The sequence below is a fragment of the Plectropomus leopardus genome, chromosome 20 (assembly GCF_026936395.1).
Source record: "Plectropomus leopardus strain MGB_pleo_1.0 chromosome 20, ASM2693639v1, whole genome shotgun sequence".
In the NCBI taxonomy this organism is placed as follows: Eukaryota; Metazoa; Chordata; class Actinopteri; order Perciformes; family Serranidae; genus Plectropomus; species Plectropomus leopardus.
This window is the reverse complement of record NC_142195.1, coordinates 7,161,940-7,180,333: the sequence shown is the minus strand read 5'-3', so window position 1 is coordinate 7,180,333 and position 18,394 is coordinate 7,161,940. Positions and strand designations below refer to the sequence as shown.

General features: G+C 38.9%; 1 protein-coding gene across 1 annotated transcript in view; it reads right to left on the bottom strand.

The window, feature by feature from the left end:
* Nucleotides 1–251: 251 nt before the first annotated feature.
* The window catches only part of ttll11 (tubulin tyrosine ligase-like family, member 11), a 39,503-nt gene continuing 21,360 nt past the window's right edge, over nucleotides 252–18,394 (bottom strand). The window contains exons 8-10 of the mRNA XM_042509191.2: nucleotides 6,421–6,663; nucleotides 5,117–5,223; nucleotides 252–1,891 (exon numbers count right to left, since the gene is read on the bottom strand). Coding sequence (XP_042365125.1) covers nucleotides 1,578–1,891; nucleotides 5,117–5,223; nucleotides 6,421–6,663 — 664 coding nt within the window. The 3' untranslated portion in view covers nucleotides 252–1,577. The remainder of the gene's footprint in view (nucleotides 1,892–5,116; nucleotides 5,224–6,420; nucleotides 6,664–18,394) is intronic.

The window sequence follows — 18,394 nt, the reverse complement described above, 5'->3', positions numbered from 1 at the left end:
GGTGCTTTTTTTAGCACAACAAGCTGAGTGCCATTCAGTTCAATTATATTGGAGAGAAGGCAGTCATCTCTACGGCCGATATCTCCAACACTCTGCAACTCAAACCAAAGCAGTCAAGATTGATAAACAGCACTGCATGTAAGAGTAATCATATACATTTTTGATTTGGGGGGTAAACTTTCCCTTAAATAAAAAAAAATCAATAAAAATCTGGATAATACCAAATAAAAATGGTCACGCCAATACGCATCTTCAGTTTAAAGGAAAAAAACAATTTTATTTATTATGCAGTGCTTATACATTTCACTCTGTTGACAGATCACTATAAATAACCTCATAAATCTAACCTCATATATGTTAGTACTTTAGTACCAATAGCAGAAATGTCTGTTAAACAGCTGCCCACATCACAGCAGTGAAAGTAATAAGTTTGATTGTTCTTTTGTGTAACAATTCACACTCCGTTCTTGAATGTGACGAATTCCGTAATAATTTTGGTGTAAAAGATGCAAACAGACAATTCAAATATTATTGTTCAGCTGTACTGCAGTGTAAATAATTTGAAATAAGAGCGACAATCTACAGTTTTTCTAGTTGGCATCCACCAGTGGCATTTTGTGTGTTGCCACATCACACATTGGATGAGGTTCTACAACAAAAACTATCTGAATCACATTTAAGAAACAATGCGTCTGAACGAAATGTGAAATTGTGTGCCATGCAATTACTTCAGTAATAATTAATTCAAAATGGCAGTTGTGTGGCTACAGAGTAATCATCCTAAAATTGTGTTCGCCGGAGGTCTGAGGGCTGCCTGACTGGAATAGCTGCTGAACTGAAAGAGGATAAATGGCGGCGTGGCCTTTTCCCTTTGAATACTTATTCACTTAACTCATCACTAATGGGCTTGGGACGCACAGCTGAGCCACTGGCTGCAAATAGGCTTTCACCATTGAGCTAAACACAAATAAACACGGTACAGTGCACACACACTCGCACTCAAACATACACAATATGCCCAGTCACCCCTCACATCCATGTCTGTGCAAATTTAATAGTTGTGCAAATTCAAGAATATAATACACACCAAGGACACTCCCTTACACTCGCTTATTTCTGTGTAACTGCATTGAATGTGAGGCCAAAGCATCTAATGTTATCCCTGAAAAGTTTCAGTGTAGCTGTTGTCACAAAAAGTTGAAGGGAAGCAAATAGCTGCCCTGTAGAATCAGTACATATATTAAAAGCAGCCATGTCTTCTTCTGACGGGACCACACTGTTCATATGACCACACCAGGAGGGGAGGAAGAAATGCACTTCTCATATTCCGTGTTCTATTTCTTCCCCGAACCCCCCTGCGGACATCCTCCTCTTCTGAGGAAAAAGCAATCAGGCTGAGAACAGTTCTCCTGAAAGTTTGCCAGCAGGGGTCAAGCAAGTCCTTCTCTCAGCTCCCATCACCCCCCTCCCCGTACGGGAGCCGCAGAAAAGAGAGTGACACCTAATTCCCCTGCTCCTGTGGAGAAGGCTAAAGGCAGTGTTTTTGGAGTTGGATGCCTGGTTGGAGCCCTCTGTCGTCAGTTCTCCACGTTGGCCCTGAGTGTGCGAGGCTTGAGTCTCTGATGCAGACGGTGGTCCTGGCTGGATGCTCTTCGTAGGGGAGCCGGAGAGTTGAGCTGAGGGTTGGCCAAGCCCAGCGTCTGAGTCTTGATGGCTCGTGGCATCGCCCTGCTGCAGCTCACTGAGCGTCTCTCTTCCATGCCTGACTGGGACTCGAGCTGAGCCTCGCACAGCTCCAGCAATGACACTACTTGCTCCCTCAGCGACAGGGATTTGAACCTGCGACCTGCCAGGTAGAAAAAAGCTTCCACAAATGCTTGTAGTCCCATGCCTGCAAAACAGAAAGTGGCTGAAGTGAGGCCTCAGAAAAACATTTTCTTACGTTTGGACAGAGACCAGCAAACCTTTTCTCCTGTTTCTACTGTATGTGCTAAGCTAACTGGTTGTTTGCCATCACCTTACACTTTGCAGACAAACATGAGAGTGGCATCAATCTTTTCATCTAACTCTCCATTAGAAGGCTAGGGCTGAGGCCTCAACTGTTGCCATGGTAATCAATGTCCAAGTCAGTATTCAAAGGCTTGGATTTTTGTTTTGTTTTTCCATCATTAAAATGAACACTAAAAGAGGCCATTGTTATCAGTATAGTCAATGGCCCCTGGTCAGGAAAAGGCCCACGTGAGACAAATTGCACATCTGCGGCTGCCAATTGTGATAAAGCTCTCGCTTTGCATCCAGTGAAGGAGTTGGACCTGTGCTGCCCTACAACGGCAAAGTGCAGTAACTACACATTTGGTCAAAATTGAGTTAAGACTCGAAATAGGCTCTGTGACGTCTGTTCTGTCTGGTGACAGACTCCTGGTTCAATTTTGTCCAGTTTCAGGGAAAATCAAGGCTAATACCGAGGCAAACTGCAATAACTGATGTAACTGCGTTCTGGCTTTGTTTTTGCTTTGACACAGCAGGTACAACAGACTGCCTTAGTGGCCTTATCCCAAAGGGCTTTCTAATCCCTTTGTCTCGCTCATTAACACTCCCTAAAACAGAAACATCGAGACAACCTACTGGTCAACAAAACAATATGGCACAATCCTGCGGCAAAACAACCTCACACTAAAATGCAAATATCCAGAGAAGGGTAAGTTAGAAAGAAAAACATGAACACCCAGCCTGGAAACTGACAGCTTTAAAATCAGTAAGCTTACTAAGTTACTGGCTAGCTGGCTGCTAGTAAATTATAGACAGACATTTTAGCCTACCTGCTCCCTTGAGGGCAATATCCACCACAACATTTTGACAATCCGACTTATAATCACAATGATGTTTCTTGATTCAGACATCTCTTCACATTTCAGGCAGCTTATCCATTTGTAGTGAAAAAGGTCAATCCTTCAAAAGTTAGCTGGCTCCGGTAACTTTATAGGCAAGCTAAAGGTAGCTAAAGTTAGGTACGCCTCATCAGGGAAATGGACGAGCACAGCCGGCAGCAACAGGAGGAGCCGTTTTAGAATAGCTGTCAAACCCACCTTTTTACTATCCTCAGCTTGAAGACCACATTAGATCACATGATTAGGATAAAATATTGCGTTAGCTTTATTGATACTCATATTTAGGTCAGTGTCATACCAAGTCAGTCTTACATGCGATAACTTAATGAAAACATGGATACAACTGTGTGTATGATTATAGCTTTCAGTTAAATAATCAGGACATTTACCAAAATAGGGCATTTTAATCTGTCATTTTTAATAGGTAAAGAATAATGATCTGCTTTTTAATTGCCAGAGTCCATCTTCCCAATCGTTTTTTTTTTTTTTTTTCTTTTTTCACAAATAGGTAGAGTGTTTCAATGGGGTTTAACTAAAGCTATATGGAAGCAAACAGCACATAGCACCTATTTAAATATTCGAAAATAATAGGTTAATTAGGCTAAATATTAAAAGAAAATCACATTCATCTATCATGATTTTTTTGCAGTACATGAGGAAACTACTCAAAAATACACCAGCAGAAGCAAGTGAAGAGGAGAAGAGGTTGACTATTGAGCAATTTCAATATTCACTCCTTGCAAATAAAAATATTAAAAACAATCAGACTGTAGTTAGAAACACAACAAGAAAGTTAGATGAACACATTCTGTTTGTAGATACTGCTCTTTGCCTTTGCAATAGTATTTTCATTGTTTAAGGCTATCCAAAGGCAGCAAAGTACATTACCTGCATTTCTGCAGTCAAAGGTCACATCAGTGGTCATGGTTTTTAATCTATAAACAATTCCTTCCTAAGAGGGCATTACATAAATGTAATACAACTAAACCACAACATAACAGGTTTGGCTGGCTGGTGTAAAAAAAAAACTGATTGATTGATTTAATAAGAGTGTTAGGGTATTTACTGCATTTTGCCTTTGCAGGGCAGTGTAAAGTTCCAAGTTACTATCAACTTACAGAAACTTTGTGTGCAATAGACCACCTTCCACCTTCTCTTCCCTATTTCTATCAACCATTAGCCATTTAGCCAACTTCAGTCAATCAGATAAATGTAACCAAGGCTGTACTTGTATATGGAGACACAGCGATATTAAGCGATTAAGCGATATAAACAGTTCAATACGCCACCAAGCTACTGCTGCTTTAGAAAGATAAAAATGATGAGAGGGAATGTTGTCATCACTTTATCATGTAATCTTTTTTTTTTTTTTAAATCTTGCCAAGGGCAGAGTGACTGAAGGTCACAGAATAAATAAAAAACAAGAAACTGATCAGAAAACAAGAGCATGATCTGAATTTTCACCCATAGGTAATATTTTTATTGCAGCCTTGACCTAGAACAGGAACTGTGCAAAAAGCTGAACTGACAAAAAAATCAAGATACCATGGACCTACAGTAGTGAGAGCTGGTAGGTCATTTTCTATGGAATACTCAACATTGTTCAAGATCACCAGGAGAGTCTTGTACGGGCAAGATTTTTAATAAATTCCTACATGTGTCTGTTAAAGACCTTTGCTGAATATTTAAAACAAACATGAAAAATAATTTGTTAATAAGGGTTTTATGCCACCGCTTGGTTCCCCACAAATCCTCCAAAGCGCACACGCAGAAATAACATACCCTGACACTTCAGTTTCCTGAATACGTATGAGCTCATTCTAAATTCAGCTCACAATCTCCTCTGTACAGACCCTTCCATCCTGGGCCATGTGATCTCCATCCATCCGCTTCGCCTCGCAAACATTCCTCGCAAGGTGCAATGTCTGAATAATTCATGTCGGATAGTCTCTTCGCTGTCACATTGTGATCTCAGCTCATTTCAATTACGGTAGCGCAGTGTCAGAGGGAATCTGACAAAGAATGACAAGCTATTATCTCCAAGCACATTATTTGCTGCGAGTCTCAAGGATACCTAGTTTTCTGTCCTCTGCATGTTGTTTCTCTGTGGGGCTTGTTTTTGCATGTTCTTGTGTCTGTGTGTGTGTGTGTGTGTGTGTGTGTGTGTGTGTGTGTGTGTGTGTGTGTGTGTGTGTGTGTGTGTGCGCGCACGCGCATGCGTGTGTTACCTGCTTCTCTAGAATCAGGCATCGTTCCTGACCAGCGACGTGTGATGTCAATGTAGAGGATGTCCACTGAAGCCATGGAGAAGTTACTGTTGCTCAGCTTACAGGTCCTAAAAGCATCAAACAAATTTTATGTCATATTTAAAGTTGGGTAATATTAGGGGTGGGGGAAAAACTGTTATGGCATAGTATTGCGATATTTTTGCTTGGCAGTATTATATAGATACACGGACCCTGAGTAATAATTTTTTAATTGTAGAACATTACACAAATTAAATTAAATAAAATCTTTTTTTTTTCAGAGCACTACATGCAATTCGCTGCAATAAAATGAATTGAAGTGAGATGAACAGACTGAAAGTGATAACTTTATCTTATCAGATAATACAGATGCTGAAAAAGTTTTCCTTTGGGGACATAATTTGAAAAATCAGGACACATCAGAGATGCTTACTGCAAAGGTTTTCTTGGCTGTACAGCAACAAGAGAACAGTATATCATCAAATTAATGAAAAATATGGGGTGCAATCACAAAAAAATGTGTATATATATATATATATGTATATATATATATATACATATATATATACACACATTTTTTTGTGTAAGTGTAGTAGTGGCTTTATATATATATATATATATATATATATATATATAAAGCCACTACTACACTTGTTACTGGAACATCATAGTGCTAGTATTATTGATATGCACTGACTGTCATAGCTCTCTGCTGAATTTCTGAGTAATAGTCAAAAAACATGTTTTGTGAGGTCACAGTGACTTTGACCTTTGACCTTTGACCACCAAATTCTTATCAGTATATTATTGAATCTAAGTGGACTATAATGCCAAATTTTAGAAAATTCCCTCAAGGCCTTCTTGAGATATTGTGGTCACAAAATGAGATGGACACAAGGTCACAGCGACCTTTCGTTCCCAATATCTGATCAGTTTATCCTTGAGTCTAAGGAGAGGTTTGTGCCAAATTTGAAGAAATTCCCTCAAGGTGTTCTTGAGATATCACGCTCAAGAGAATGAGATAGATGCAAGGTCATGGTGACGTTGACCTTTGACCACCAAAATCTAATGAGCTCATCCTTGAGTCCAGGTTCACATTGAACAAATTTGAAAAAAAATCCCTCAAAGCATTCTTGATATATAGCATTCACAAATATGAGACAGACAAGGTCACGATGACCTTGATTTTGACCGCTAAAATCTTATAATTTCATTGTTACGTCCAAGTGGACATTTGTGCCAAATTTGAAAACTTCTTGGCAGAAGTATCAAATTAAGTTTTGTACCTGATGAAGGTTCTGAAGGCAGTGGGGCCCAGGCGCATGTTGCCCTTGACCCCGAGGAAGCGGATGAACAGTGTTGCGATTCGCTCCACCAGCCGCAGGTAGTTGAACTGTTTGGTGTATTTTGGGTAGACCTGCTTAAGACACAGCGAGGGCAGAGCTCCTTCATCCGGGCTCCTCTCTTGTGTCTCCGCCTCCATGGGGATCTCCTCCCCGTGTTCAAGCCCACCAGCCCTCAGCTGGGAACTAAAGTCAAGAAAAAGTAGAGAAACAAAAACAACAGATTATTACACTTTTTTTTTTTAAGATATTTTTTGGGTGTTTTTGCCTTTAATTGAAAGGGGGGAGAAAGAGAGGGGATGACATGCAGCAAAGGGCCAAGGCTGGAGTTGAACCTGCAGCCGCTGCGGTGAGGACACAGCCTCTGTACATGGGATGCCAGCTCTATCCACTGAGCCACCAGGTGCCCCAGATTATTATACATTTTAAATGCGGAGCATTTAACCGGAAGCTCTGGAGATTTAAAGACAAAAAAGTCCCTACATTCAGTGCTTTTTGTGCTGTCCAGCAGCAGGGCTGAGTAATGGCCTTCGAGCCCTGCAGGACTGATGCGCGAGAACGTACGGCCAACCCAGAGAGCTCCTGTCAGCTGAGTTAAAGATCAACTGAGGTAGATAAATGCGCCAAGATTTTCATTTGAGTCTGCACTTACAGCATGACTTGGCAGGGAAAACGGGAAGAATAATGTTGTATGAAAGATAAATAACTCTTTTCACTTTCTTCTCTCACAGCCTTTTAACTGTCTGTGCTTACATCCACAACATAAAATGCATCAGCAAGCATGATAAATATATACATGCTACGGGTTTTGCATTTAGATATCAGTTCTGAATCCTTATGAGGGAAAAATGTTATATTTCCCACCAAGTTTGGATATTTCAGTAAAACAGAGCACAGAAAGGAAGTGGACTTCTAAAGGGATCAGCACTGTGACTCATAAAACACTGCATACCCAGGAGATGTCTCTTGAAAAGCTACAGTGGATCTCTGCAGTGGTTTTATTCTGTACAGGACATTAGTCAACGAAAGCCTGCACTTGGAAAAAGACCCACATTGCCAATCTAACTGCGACTGCTGATGGTGGACAAATTCTGCTTTTAGAGGTTAATTACTGCCATCATGTTTGACTCTCTGAATGTTGATGAGGCAGAAATATAAAAGCACTTATGTCAGTTATTTATCTTGACCCTCAAAAATCCATCAATCATAGATTCAGCCTGTCAGTCATCTGTGGCACAAAGGTGGTAAGATAGGAGTTCCATGCAAATAAAAAAGTAAAGCGAAAAAATGAAAAAGAAAAAGCTTTGCAAATGCACAGGGAGCCTTCAGAAAAATTGCTGCATTGTGGGGTGATTGTGGAGAAGTAGCTACAGTCAGAATTTTAAGTCATGTCATGCCCTCTTTCACAATCAGTACAAAATGAACACCTGCTTAGTCAGAAATACATTTCTGAGCGCCAAACACTCTTAAGGTGACTTTTTCTATTAGAGGAATTTGAACCACTACATCCAATAAAATTTAAAAAAGGTACTCTGAGACAGGGGCGTTTCTAACATTTAAGGACATTAGGGGCTTAGCCCCAACCGCTATGGGGGGTCCAGGGGGATCCTCCCAGGGAAATATTTTTGATGAACAACCTCTATTTTGACGCTTTTACTTGTTAGTAATTAGTATTGAGTAGAAAACAGAATACTCAATAACTGCTATTATTAAAAATACACTGAAAAAATAGTTAAACGTGTGTATTTATGTTATTCAAGTAAAAGTATGAATGAAATGATAATCAGATTTTTTAAAATTATTATGAGGCCTATTCTTACTTTTGAAATATAGGAAAATAAATATGTAGACCTTTAGCCTACATATTTATTTTCGGGGCTACGTATAAAACTTTCAGGGCTGTAGACTTGGATGCCCCAGGCCTAAAGACACCACTGCCCTCAGGAGTCTCCCACCAAACAAAATCCTGCTAAGATTCAGGGTTTCTCTCCAAAGGCATTGTCCCGTGCTAAAAAACACATTCTGAATACATTTCCTCCCTCACAAAAGATTTGCAAGGCCAAAATGAAAAACAACTTTAAACTCTTGTTGTTTACATCCATATTTGCTAGCTTGCTATCCTCTTCTTCCATGCTTTTTTCTGGCATATTGCTATGTTTACTGGCACGTTATCGCCACCTGTTGATGAGTGCTATGGAGTAAAACCATTGGTAGAAATGTGTCTCACATCACCGCCATGCTCAAACTTGTTTGTTATCATCTACAAGTTACAAAAATAGAGCAGTGACCAATTCATCAAAGTACTGCTTCATAGTGTCACAAGAGGACAAAACAATTCCCAGGGCCCCTTTACAGCTTATCATACACTGTGCAATTCCAACTCCCTAAGGTAAATGTAAGGCCAAAGCTCACGATTTATATGCTCACAACGTATGGTCCAATTGCCGAAACAGAAAATAAAACGAACTGTTAGCCCCAGTGCACCGTTCTGGCTATTGACAACTGTCAATAAAGATTTGTTTGAAAGCTGCGAGGCAGAGAGAAATTTGTTTGCTTTGTTACACCAATATGGTTTACAATCATGCATTTTTGCCAACATGTCTCTTGTTTATATCGGTCAATATATGCAGAATGAGAAACATTGCTCAACAATAGACTGTGAAGTGACAGAAACCTGTGAGTAAGGAGATCAAACTGTGGACTGAGAAAAGAAAAGAAGAGCTAAGAGACTGTTTTGATGACACAGATTGGCAACTGTTTTTTGACTGAAACCATAACCTCATTATAATGTTTTGTGAAAGCAATTGTGTACAGACAAAAAAGATCTGAATATTCCCAAATAATAGGCCATGGGTATCCAAAGCTATCAAAGTGTGTCTGAACAAGAAAATATGCATTTCTTATGGGTGATACTGATTTGGCCAGAGAAAAAAGGAGGGAACTTAGATCTAAAATTAAGAAAGCAAAATTAGAATATAAAGACAAAGTTGAGAGCCGGTTTTGTCAGGGTAATGCTAAGTAGGCATAGGAAGGTCTTAATTCTATGATGGGCAGAGAGAGCAGGAAACAGAAACATACTCATATGAACAACCCCTCTTTTGTAAATGATTTAAATATTTTATAGCAGGTTTGATAAAAGGAGATTTTAATACAGAAAGTGACATGGTTTGCAGTAAAATTCCTATGTATGCCTCAGTAGTTCTTACAGAGCATGAAATAGTAACTAGTCTTGCCAGCATCAAGCCAAAAGTACTCAAAGATTGTGCACCTCAGCTGACAGTTGTTATCACCAAATTGTTTCAGCTCTTGCTGGACAAATGCACTGTACCTATCTCCCGGAAGATGCCCAACATAGTGCCCATTCCCAAAAAACCAAAGGCAAGCCTTTTTAATGATTTTAGACCAATAGCACTTACTTCTGTTTTGTCCAAATGTATGGAAAGACTTCTATCTAAGCACCTATATCAGCTCTGGCCTGTCATCTTGACATTCTCCAGTTTGCATATAAAAGATTAAGAGGAACTGATGATGCAACTATAACTTTAACTGACTGTGACCAAAGATCTGCGACATACAACTCACTAGAGTGTTATTTATCGATTTTAGTTCCACGTTTAACTCAATTGGATAACTCACATATTATCCTAAAAAGGTTGTCCGATTTTGAGGTGAAGGTTGGTCTAATTTTTTGGATTAGAGATTTTCTTCGTCTGACTGCTCACAAAGAGTAATCTTTGATGGTAATGCATCAGAACTGACAATTTTAAATACAGGTGCACCTCAAGGTACCGTTTTGTCACCTTTATTATTTTTCAGTGTATACGAATGAGTTTCGACTCCAAGACTCAGACTTTAGCTTATTTAAATATGCTGATGATATGGCACTTGTTGGCTTCTTACATGTAGGGGACACTACAGGAGAGAGTAAGTACATTAATCATGTAGCTTCCCTCCAGAACTGGTGTCTATTGAGTGCTGTGGAGATTAACATTAGTAAAACTAAAGAAAGGGCTATATCTAGTAACAAGAGATTCCTGACTCATGTCAACCCCTAACCATTATGGGGCAACCTGTTGAAATGGTTAATTGTTTTAAATATTTAGGAATTTATATTGATAGTCACCTCAAATTTATAGAGAACACAGATTATATTTTATATATATTATTATATGACACAGCTATGCAGAGGCTATACCTACTCAGGAAGCTAAATCACTCTGGGGTTAGTCAAAAGACTCTTGAAATGGTGTACAAGAATCTGGTAGAAAGTATTTTGTTGTTTAACATGGTTGCATGGTATGAGCACTTGGATGTCAAGTGTAAAAGGAAATTGACAAGAGTGGTGAGTACAGCCAGTAAAATCATCAGGAAACCCCCCCCCCCAAAAAAAAAAAACCCATGACATAGTAAATGATCCATCACATCCTCTGCATCCCCGATATGAAGTGCTCCCATCAGGGCGGCGCTTCAGACTATCAAAAGCCTCCAAAAATGTTTATAAACAATAATTTATCCCAAGCGCAGTTAGATTATTATATTCTTAAATTAACTAAACCACAGTTTTTTTTTGTGTGCGTCACCATGGCAGGACACTCATAACAAAGGGCATGACACTCTGTTTCCTACTTTGCACAGGCCCTGTGACAAAAAAAGGCACTGATAATAGGGAATCAACTGACAACATTTTCTGACATGTCAGAGATTCATCTAACTGTTGAAATGGCCGGTAGGGAGCAGATGATCGAGCAGATGATTGGGCAATGATCAGTCATCGCTCCTGCCCGTACACTGCATGGCAAACAACGTTCGATGAGGCTGAAATTTGGTTGGGCTCTAAAATGAGTCATGCGGCTCAAAAATGGGCTCAAACTGTACAGCTCAGAAGACCTCAGATTCAAAATCCAAAGAATCAAAGCATAAATTTAGATGCAGTTTACTGCTGTTGTAGCAATCTCAGCCCCTTATGAAATTAATTTGATGTATTTACAATAAATATATGATGAGTGCCAGTTATGAGCGGTTACCATCCACTACTTTCCGCCTCTTTTAGGTCAGAATTTGTTAATTTGAACGCTGCCCTCCGCACTCGCTGCCTGTCTCTCGCCTCCAGCCATCCCACTGTGCTTCTCCCGAGGGATTTGCCTCCTTCTCAGATAAAATGAAGAGGAGTAATGCATTCTGCTGTTTTTACCCTCAGGAATGTGTGGGCGTGTACACACTGTGCTTGACTGACATCTCCATCTCTCTCCTGTTAGCCTTGCTGCACCTGTTACTGGTGGGCCAATTACACCTTTATCACTCTTAGTTCTTCATGGGGTGCAGTGACCTCAAATAATTCCCACCATAGCAACCTGAGCAGAGGTCTCATCAGCCGGAACAAGTGAAAACACCAATGTGGGTGTTTAGGGCCTTTAAAGACAACTCCTACGGTCAACACACAGGCTTCACAGAGAAGCAAAAAAAGGTACCATCCTGTCAAGGGGATACAGTGCCGCTGACTTTTATGAGGCAGTTCCTTGCTCCATGAATTAGTAAGCAGTGTGAATGGCACTGAGAGAGCACCGCTGAATGTTTAATAGAATCAATCATCCCTCGGCAGCCAGAAGGACACCACCCACATGTATTTCGACAGGACAGGCTCGGCTAAAAACGGACACGTCTTCAACAGGAGCTGACAGCCAGACACACAGTGAGGGGAATGTCGACAAACATTCCCAGCAGACAGAGAGGAGAAAATGATGAAGGCGAAGCGAGAGGGTAAAAGGTGAAGAATGGCAGGTTATTAAAAAGACATACAGAGGGCCTGGTGCCAAATGTTAGCTGAGTGGACGCGAGGAGGGCCAGGCCTAATTTAGCTGTCATTACCCAGCATAAATGCTATTTTTGGCCTCCTGGTGAATAAATCTTCCAAGCTTTTACACACTGTTAGAAAAGAGGCTTAGATGGGTGCCAATGAAAAGAAATCAAAAGATTCTACACGCTTATGTTCAAGTCAGAAATCTGACTTCACTGCCTAAGCTATTCTTAAAGCATGAGACATACCGAAACACACACACACGCACACGCACACACACACACACACACACACACACACACACACACAAAGTTTGAATGATTAAAAAAGAAAACTCACTTGTTTCTGTCCACATCTCAAAAGTCACAAAACTCAAGTAGCTATAATTAACTTTAATAATGTATCACATAATGTGAAAATGTGATAATGTGAAAGGGGTCACTTCTGGTAATGAAGTTGCAGAGAATTATCATCCAAATCTGCAGCTACTTTCTGCTTTCATAGAGTTTTATATCCAGTTTCACCTCATTACTGCAACTTCTGGTTCACTCTCACCACTCTTTGTGCTATTTTTGGATGCAGCAGGCAACTGTTTTCAGCAAAAAAAGCTCCAAAATACCCACTGTACACTGACTCCTCAACACCAAATAGAGGACAGACACAGTTAGGGACTAGCTGGTGGACATAGTGGAGAATTTAGTAAATGAAGAGACATATTTTCTTTAGGAGTTGAAGAAAAACCTGACCTAAAACAGAGTGATTGTTGGACCTACATTCACCAGGTGGCCAGAAATACAACTCCAAATGAGTGATAATGAGGCTCTGTAACTGCTGGGTGTGTAAAAAAGTACAGTTTGCTTGAAAGGGACCTTTTATGGATTCATGTGTTTTGTGTCTTAAAAACAGTGTTACAACATTAGATGTTCATATACAATGGCCAAAGTTTCAAATACTGAGGTGAACTCTGGCTACAGAATGATGTCGTAGTGTGCCAGATTTCTTTGTTAGGTTATCTGCTCCAGGCAAGTGTTCATTTTAAGTAGTCTACGCTGCTAAAGTACATGAATCTACATGCTAATATGCTCACGTCAAGAAAACATGGAATTGGTTGAAATTAAATTTCTCCCCGATTTTAGATCATATTCCTGCTGGAAAATGTCCAGTTGTGTTTAGAAGCTTTAGCAGCTATTCTCTTCTAAAGTCATTCCCCGGCAACAAGTGCACTGCTACATGTAGCTACATGCTAACATCACCACATTGCATATTTCTCCCCTTTTTGGATTAGTTTTCTGCTGGAACATGTCAGGTTGTTTTAAGAAGCATTACTGGTGGTTTTTAATGTTAGAGAGTGCCACTATGCTCCGTTAAAGTCATTGGCAGGCTATTCTCTGTTACTGTCATCGGTGTAGCAATGCCGTGATATGAGAGACGTTCAAACACTCACCAAACAGAGCAGACTGGGTTTTTTCAAGAAGGGGGCCTAAAGAGACAGGTGCTAAAACAGAGCATCTCACACAGACAGTGGATACAGGTTTTAAAATACAGACAGTATGACAAAGTTATCATTAAAGAACGGAAAAATGTTCTACTAGAAATCATCAATACTAGTATTAATTTGGAAATGACCATAATAATGTAATATGTAATATGTATAATGTAATATTTAACTTAAACTTGTCAATGTAATGTCTATCTTGTTTTAGCTGCCCCTTAGTGAGATCAAAAATCATCTGTTATTTGCAGGTTTAAAATGGGGGTAATGAGCATTTAATCAAAGCTTTCAAAGTGATACACAGACTTTTAAAACACTAAATTTTGGACAAACAGTTAGTTACACTAGTTACCTTGGACTGCACTCAATCCACCTCAACACTTATGATTTCTTTTTATGCAGATGATGCTTTTGTAACCATGTCCCTTGCAGCCTATTTTAAGAAATGTGTGCCTACCAATATCAGCGTTTTGTTCTCACCCACGCTCACACACACCTCTCATAATGGCTCATAAATCACCCACAGACACATCATGCACAGGATTAATGAGCTGGGTGCGTGAAGAACATGTCTGAGAGTCACTGATACAATCACACCATCCTGCTCATAATTCCCCATTTACCTCTACCCTCTTTTAACGGCTACTTTTAACCCCTTTGTTCTGCCATTTTATATTCACTTATCTCTCTTCTATAAGCTCTCACCCCGTCTCCTTTAAATAGCAAGACCTTTTGTTATTGGTTGAACCTTTGTATTGTGTGCCTAGTCAGTTCCCCACTCTCCTCTACTTCATCTTGACAGGTCAAATTCATGCGGGGGTGACTTCGGTCCAACCTTTGCGTTCTGAATGACTGAATCCCATCTATCCCACTGCAGAACAGCTGTCAGCCACCACAACACGAGTGTATTTACTTACTGGTGCACCATCTGTGCAGTAAACAAAAATACTTAACCTACCATGACAATCTCAGGAACATTTTGTTTTTACTCCACAAGATTGCTGGTTAATGATGGTGAAAGTTGGCAAGAAAAATAAGAAATGAAATCAGTCCTTAGCCATTAAAATACAACTGAACTGAGTGAAAATCAATGCAATTGAATGGCAGTTTAAAACGCCAATCAAAAGACTGTCTTGTTCTATTACAGAATGGTTGGCCAAATTTCATCTCCCTTGCTTATCAACCTTCATCAGTTAGAGTTTAATTTTCCATCAAAGCAATCAGATTTTTAAAGAAGCTTGCATTAATGGTGTTAGCTTTGTTCACTTTTTACATTCTTAGGTGGATCTTTGATGCTGTTTTTTTTTTACTTAAGTATTGCCAGTGGTGGGGAAAAAAAATGAGTATATTCACTGAAACAATATTTAGGTTTTTAAGTACTTGTATTTAACTTGAGGATTAAACAATATGCTACTTTATGCTTCTGCTCCACATCATTTCAAAGAGTAATATTGCACTTTTTATTCAACTACTTAAATCAGAGTCACACGTTTCTTTTCAAATAAGATTATTAATAAATATATGATTACCTTATGAATTCTAATGTATTGCTGAAAATTAAACCAGTGGTTCCACACTGTCTGAGGGTGGCCCCTTACATTAACTATTATCTAGCTGGGGATAGATAATAGTTAAAAGTTGATTTCTCTTTTGTCAGTCCCAGTAAAGAAAAATCCTCCCACTAAACTTCCCAAATGGTTTCATATGAATAACTGCTTGAGGTCCATTTAGGCAAAATATAAAGAGGCAAAGTTGCCCCCTTTTCTGGTGGACCACCACAGGACCTTATTTCAGAAAAAATATGTACGGTAGTTAATGGTAAGAGACAATTTTTTTGTATCCTGTTTGAATTCTGCCATGAAATATTCATTTGATGTTTGTCAATTTAAAAGATGGTTTGACAAGTCAAGAAAGTCACAGTTTATCATAAAACTCAAAGTATAAGACTGTGAAAATGTGAAATTAAAAAGACTAGACAAGTTGCACAAGTGATGTTATGACTTTCTCTCTCACTAAAGCCATGATGCCTGGGTTTCATACTGAAACTTTCTGAAACTGAAACCATTTTGAAATACAAAATTATACAATAAATTGACAAATGTGTAATGTATGGCACAATTCAAACAGGATCAGAAATGATTTGTCTTTTGCCACTTACCATACCTATTTTTGATAATATAAGGTCAACATGGGAGACACCGGAAGAGAAGGGACTTCACCTCTGTATACAATATTTCCAACGTCAATAAATAATAAGATTAGAGTAAACTCCCAAAAAATAAGTTCAAACTTGTGTAGTTTTTTACTTTTTTCCCTTCCTCCTATCATGTCCCTTCAAGATTTATCTTGTGGGCCTTTAAGGTCGACCAGCTGCAGCAATAAAATACTTCTTACACATTGATTCATTTGTATTTCCAATCTCATAAATTCATATGAAATAATAAATCTTTTCTGAAGTTTTCTGCAGAATCATTAATTTGGCTTGCACATTTGCAGATGACACTAATGTACTTTTAGTTGCACAGGATTTTCAAAGCGGGACGTATACTTGTAATGGGATATTTTTACACATGTAGTTTGATTTATAATGAACAAAATTTAATGTAGCGTTCAATGAGGAAGAATGTGTGTTTTCCACCAGACAAACATGTATGTGTATGTATGTAAAGCTCTGCCTTTGTGTACATGTAAACACACAAAGAACACACTGTGGAACTGAATGATTAATGAGCTCCATATCTGCGCCTGTGTCTTCGACCGCAGTGAAGATTACATTTTTCAGAGCATATCATATCTAATGGTTAATTTAATAAACATTAGCACTAGCTTGATGGGACGTAATTAGCATATTGCCCCCCTAAACCCAAAAAAACTCAGTCACCATCTTTAAAGCTGACAGCACACTTCACTGCAACCACAACCTGACATGAATACTAAATCTCTGTGTTTGGGATGCACACATTTTCTAAAACCCAACAGGATTGTTATTACAGTTTGATTTCATCATGTACTGTGTGAAGATAATGTATTGCGATGTTTAGGCTGTAGTTTTTTTGAATATTATAGACAAAATTTGTGATAAGAAATGTACTAGGAGGTTCAGTTGACAGGCTGATTTATTTTCAACCTTAGTTTGGGTTCACTTTCTATCTGCAATCACTTATAAGCAGTACAAGGAGTTGGGTCAATATCCGATTTTGCTGGCTCGGTCCAGCGTATGGGCTTAAACCAATTTTATGCAAATGAACTGGACGGGCATTTGTCATCATTTGTCATGTTCTGGAAAATTAAGAAAGCACCCTATATCACAAACCTGTGCTGATAGAGTCAGGGTGCTTCACAAGCTAGTATTGCATTAGTAATAAGCAATGTAAAAACATAATTTACATCACATTATGTTTAGAAATGGACTAATGGAGCCACTTGTATGACAGATCATTTGCAATTTTTCTGCCCGGGGCAACATGGAGAAGATAAAAATTTAAGTAGATGTGAGAGGATGGAAGATGGACATGTTGTGCTTATTTATTACAAAGTTCATGAGTTTTTTGGGTGTGACAAGAAAAGACATGGCTGAGTTAGTCTCAAAGAAAACTAAAACTGCGCCAATATGGTACCATTTTGGATTTGAAGCAGATGAAAGCAGGTGATCCGAGAAACAGACAGGGCAACATGTGAACAATGCAGAAAAAAAGTAATGGGAGTTGCTCAACTCTTATTAATGGGCTCTCTCAGTCCTACTATGTTCCACCTGGGAGCAGCAGGTCATTTAAAAATGACACCTAGTGGTAAATTTTGGTATATCAGTCCGGTCTGATTTTCGGTTTAACATGAAACCGATCAGATTTTTTTTTTTTACATCAACCGAACTCTAGCAGCAAACCTAATTACAATGGCGTTTAGAAATGATATGAGACACAGCCACCGTGTTTAGTCAGGATATATTAATGCAAACATAAAGACATATGCAAACTTAGAACTTGTCACATCATAAATCCAGTCCTTGACAGTGCTGCTATTTCTTGAACACTATAAGCAATGTATATCATATAAAAAGATCAGCGAACTTGTTTTCTTCATGATGCACTTTACTCCAGTCTTGGCTTAAGCCTCTTTTCACCACATGACTGCAGACTGTAAATACACTCTCACACTGAGATATTTTATATAGATACTCAGTCCAGTACTTAATTGGCTTCAGGTGGCTTAAAATTTGGAGATAAAATGCCTGAGTGTGTCTGGAATAGAAGAGTGAAATAAGCGAGTGTTGACTTTTTTTCTGCTTAAACTGTTAATTTATTCTAAAAAAAAACATGCATCTTACTTTTCCGTCAATAGACTAATTAAGTAAACGATTACTTGCTCAAGCTCAAAATGGAGAAATGGAAATATATAGATATAAAGGTTTTGAGTAATCTCACTAACTCAAGTCCTGAGGTGTAAGTAATCATAAAAAGTATGAGAGACATTAGATTATAGGATTAGGAGTCTCTAAGAGTACGTAAACAGGAATTAGTTGAAAAGAACAGAATCTAAATGTGTATACTACATTATACTGAAGTGTAATTCGTCCACGGACAAGTACAAGATGTGGTTCTGCTGATTCTTGCTGAAAATAGAGAAATGCGGGA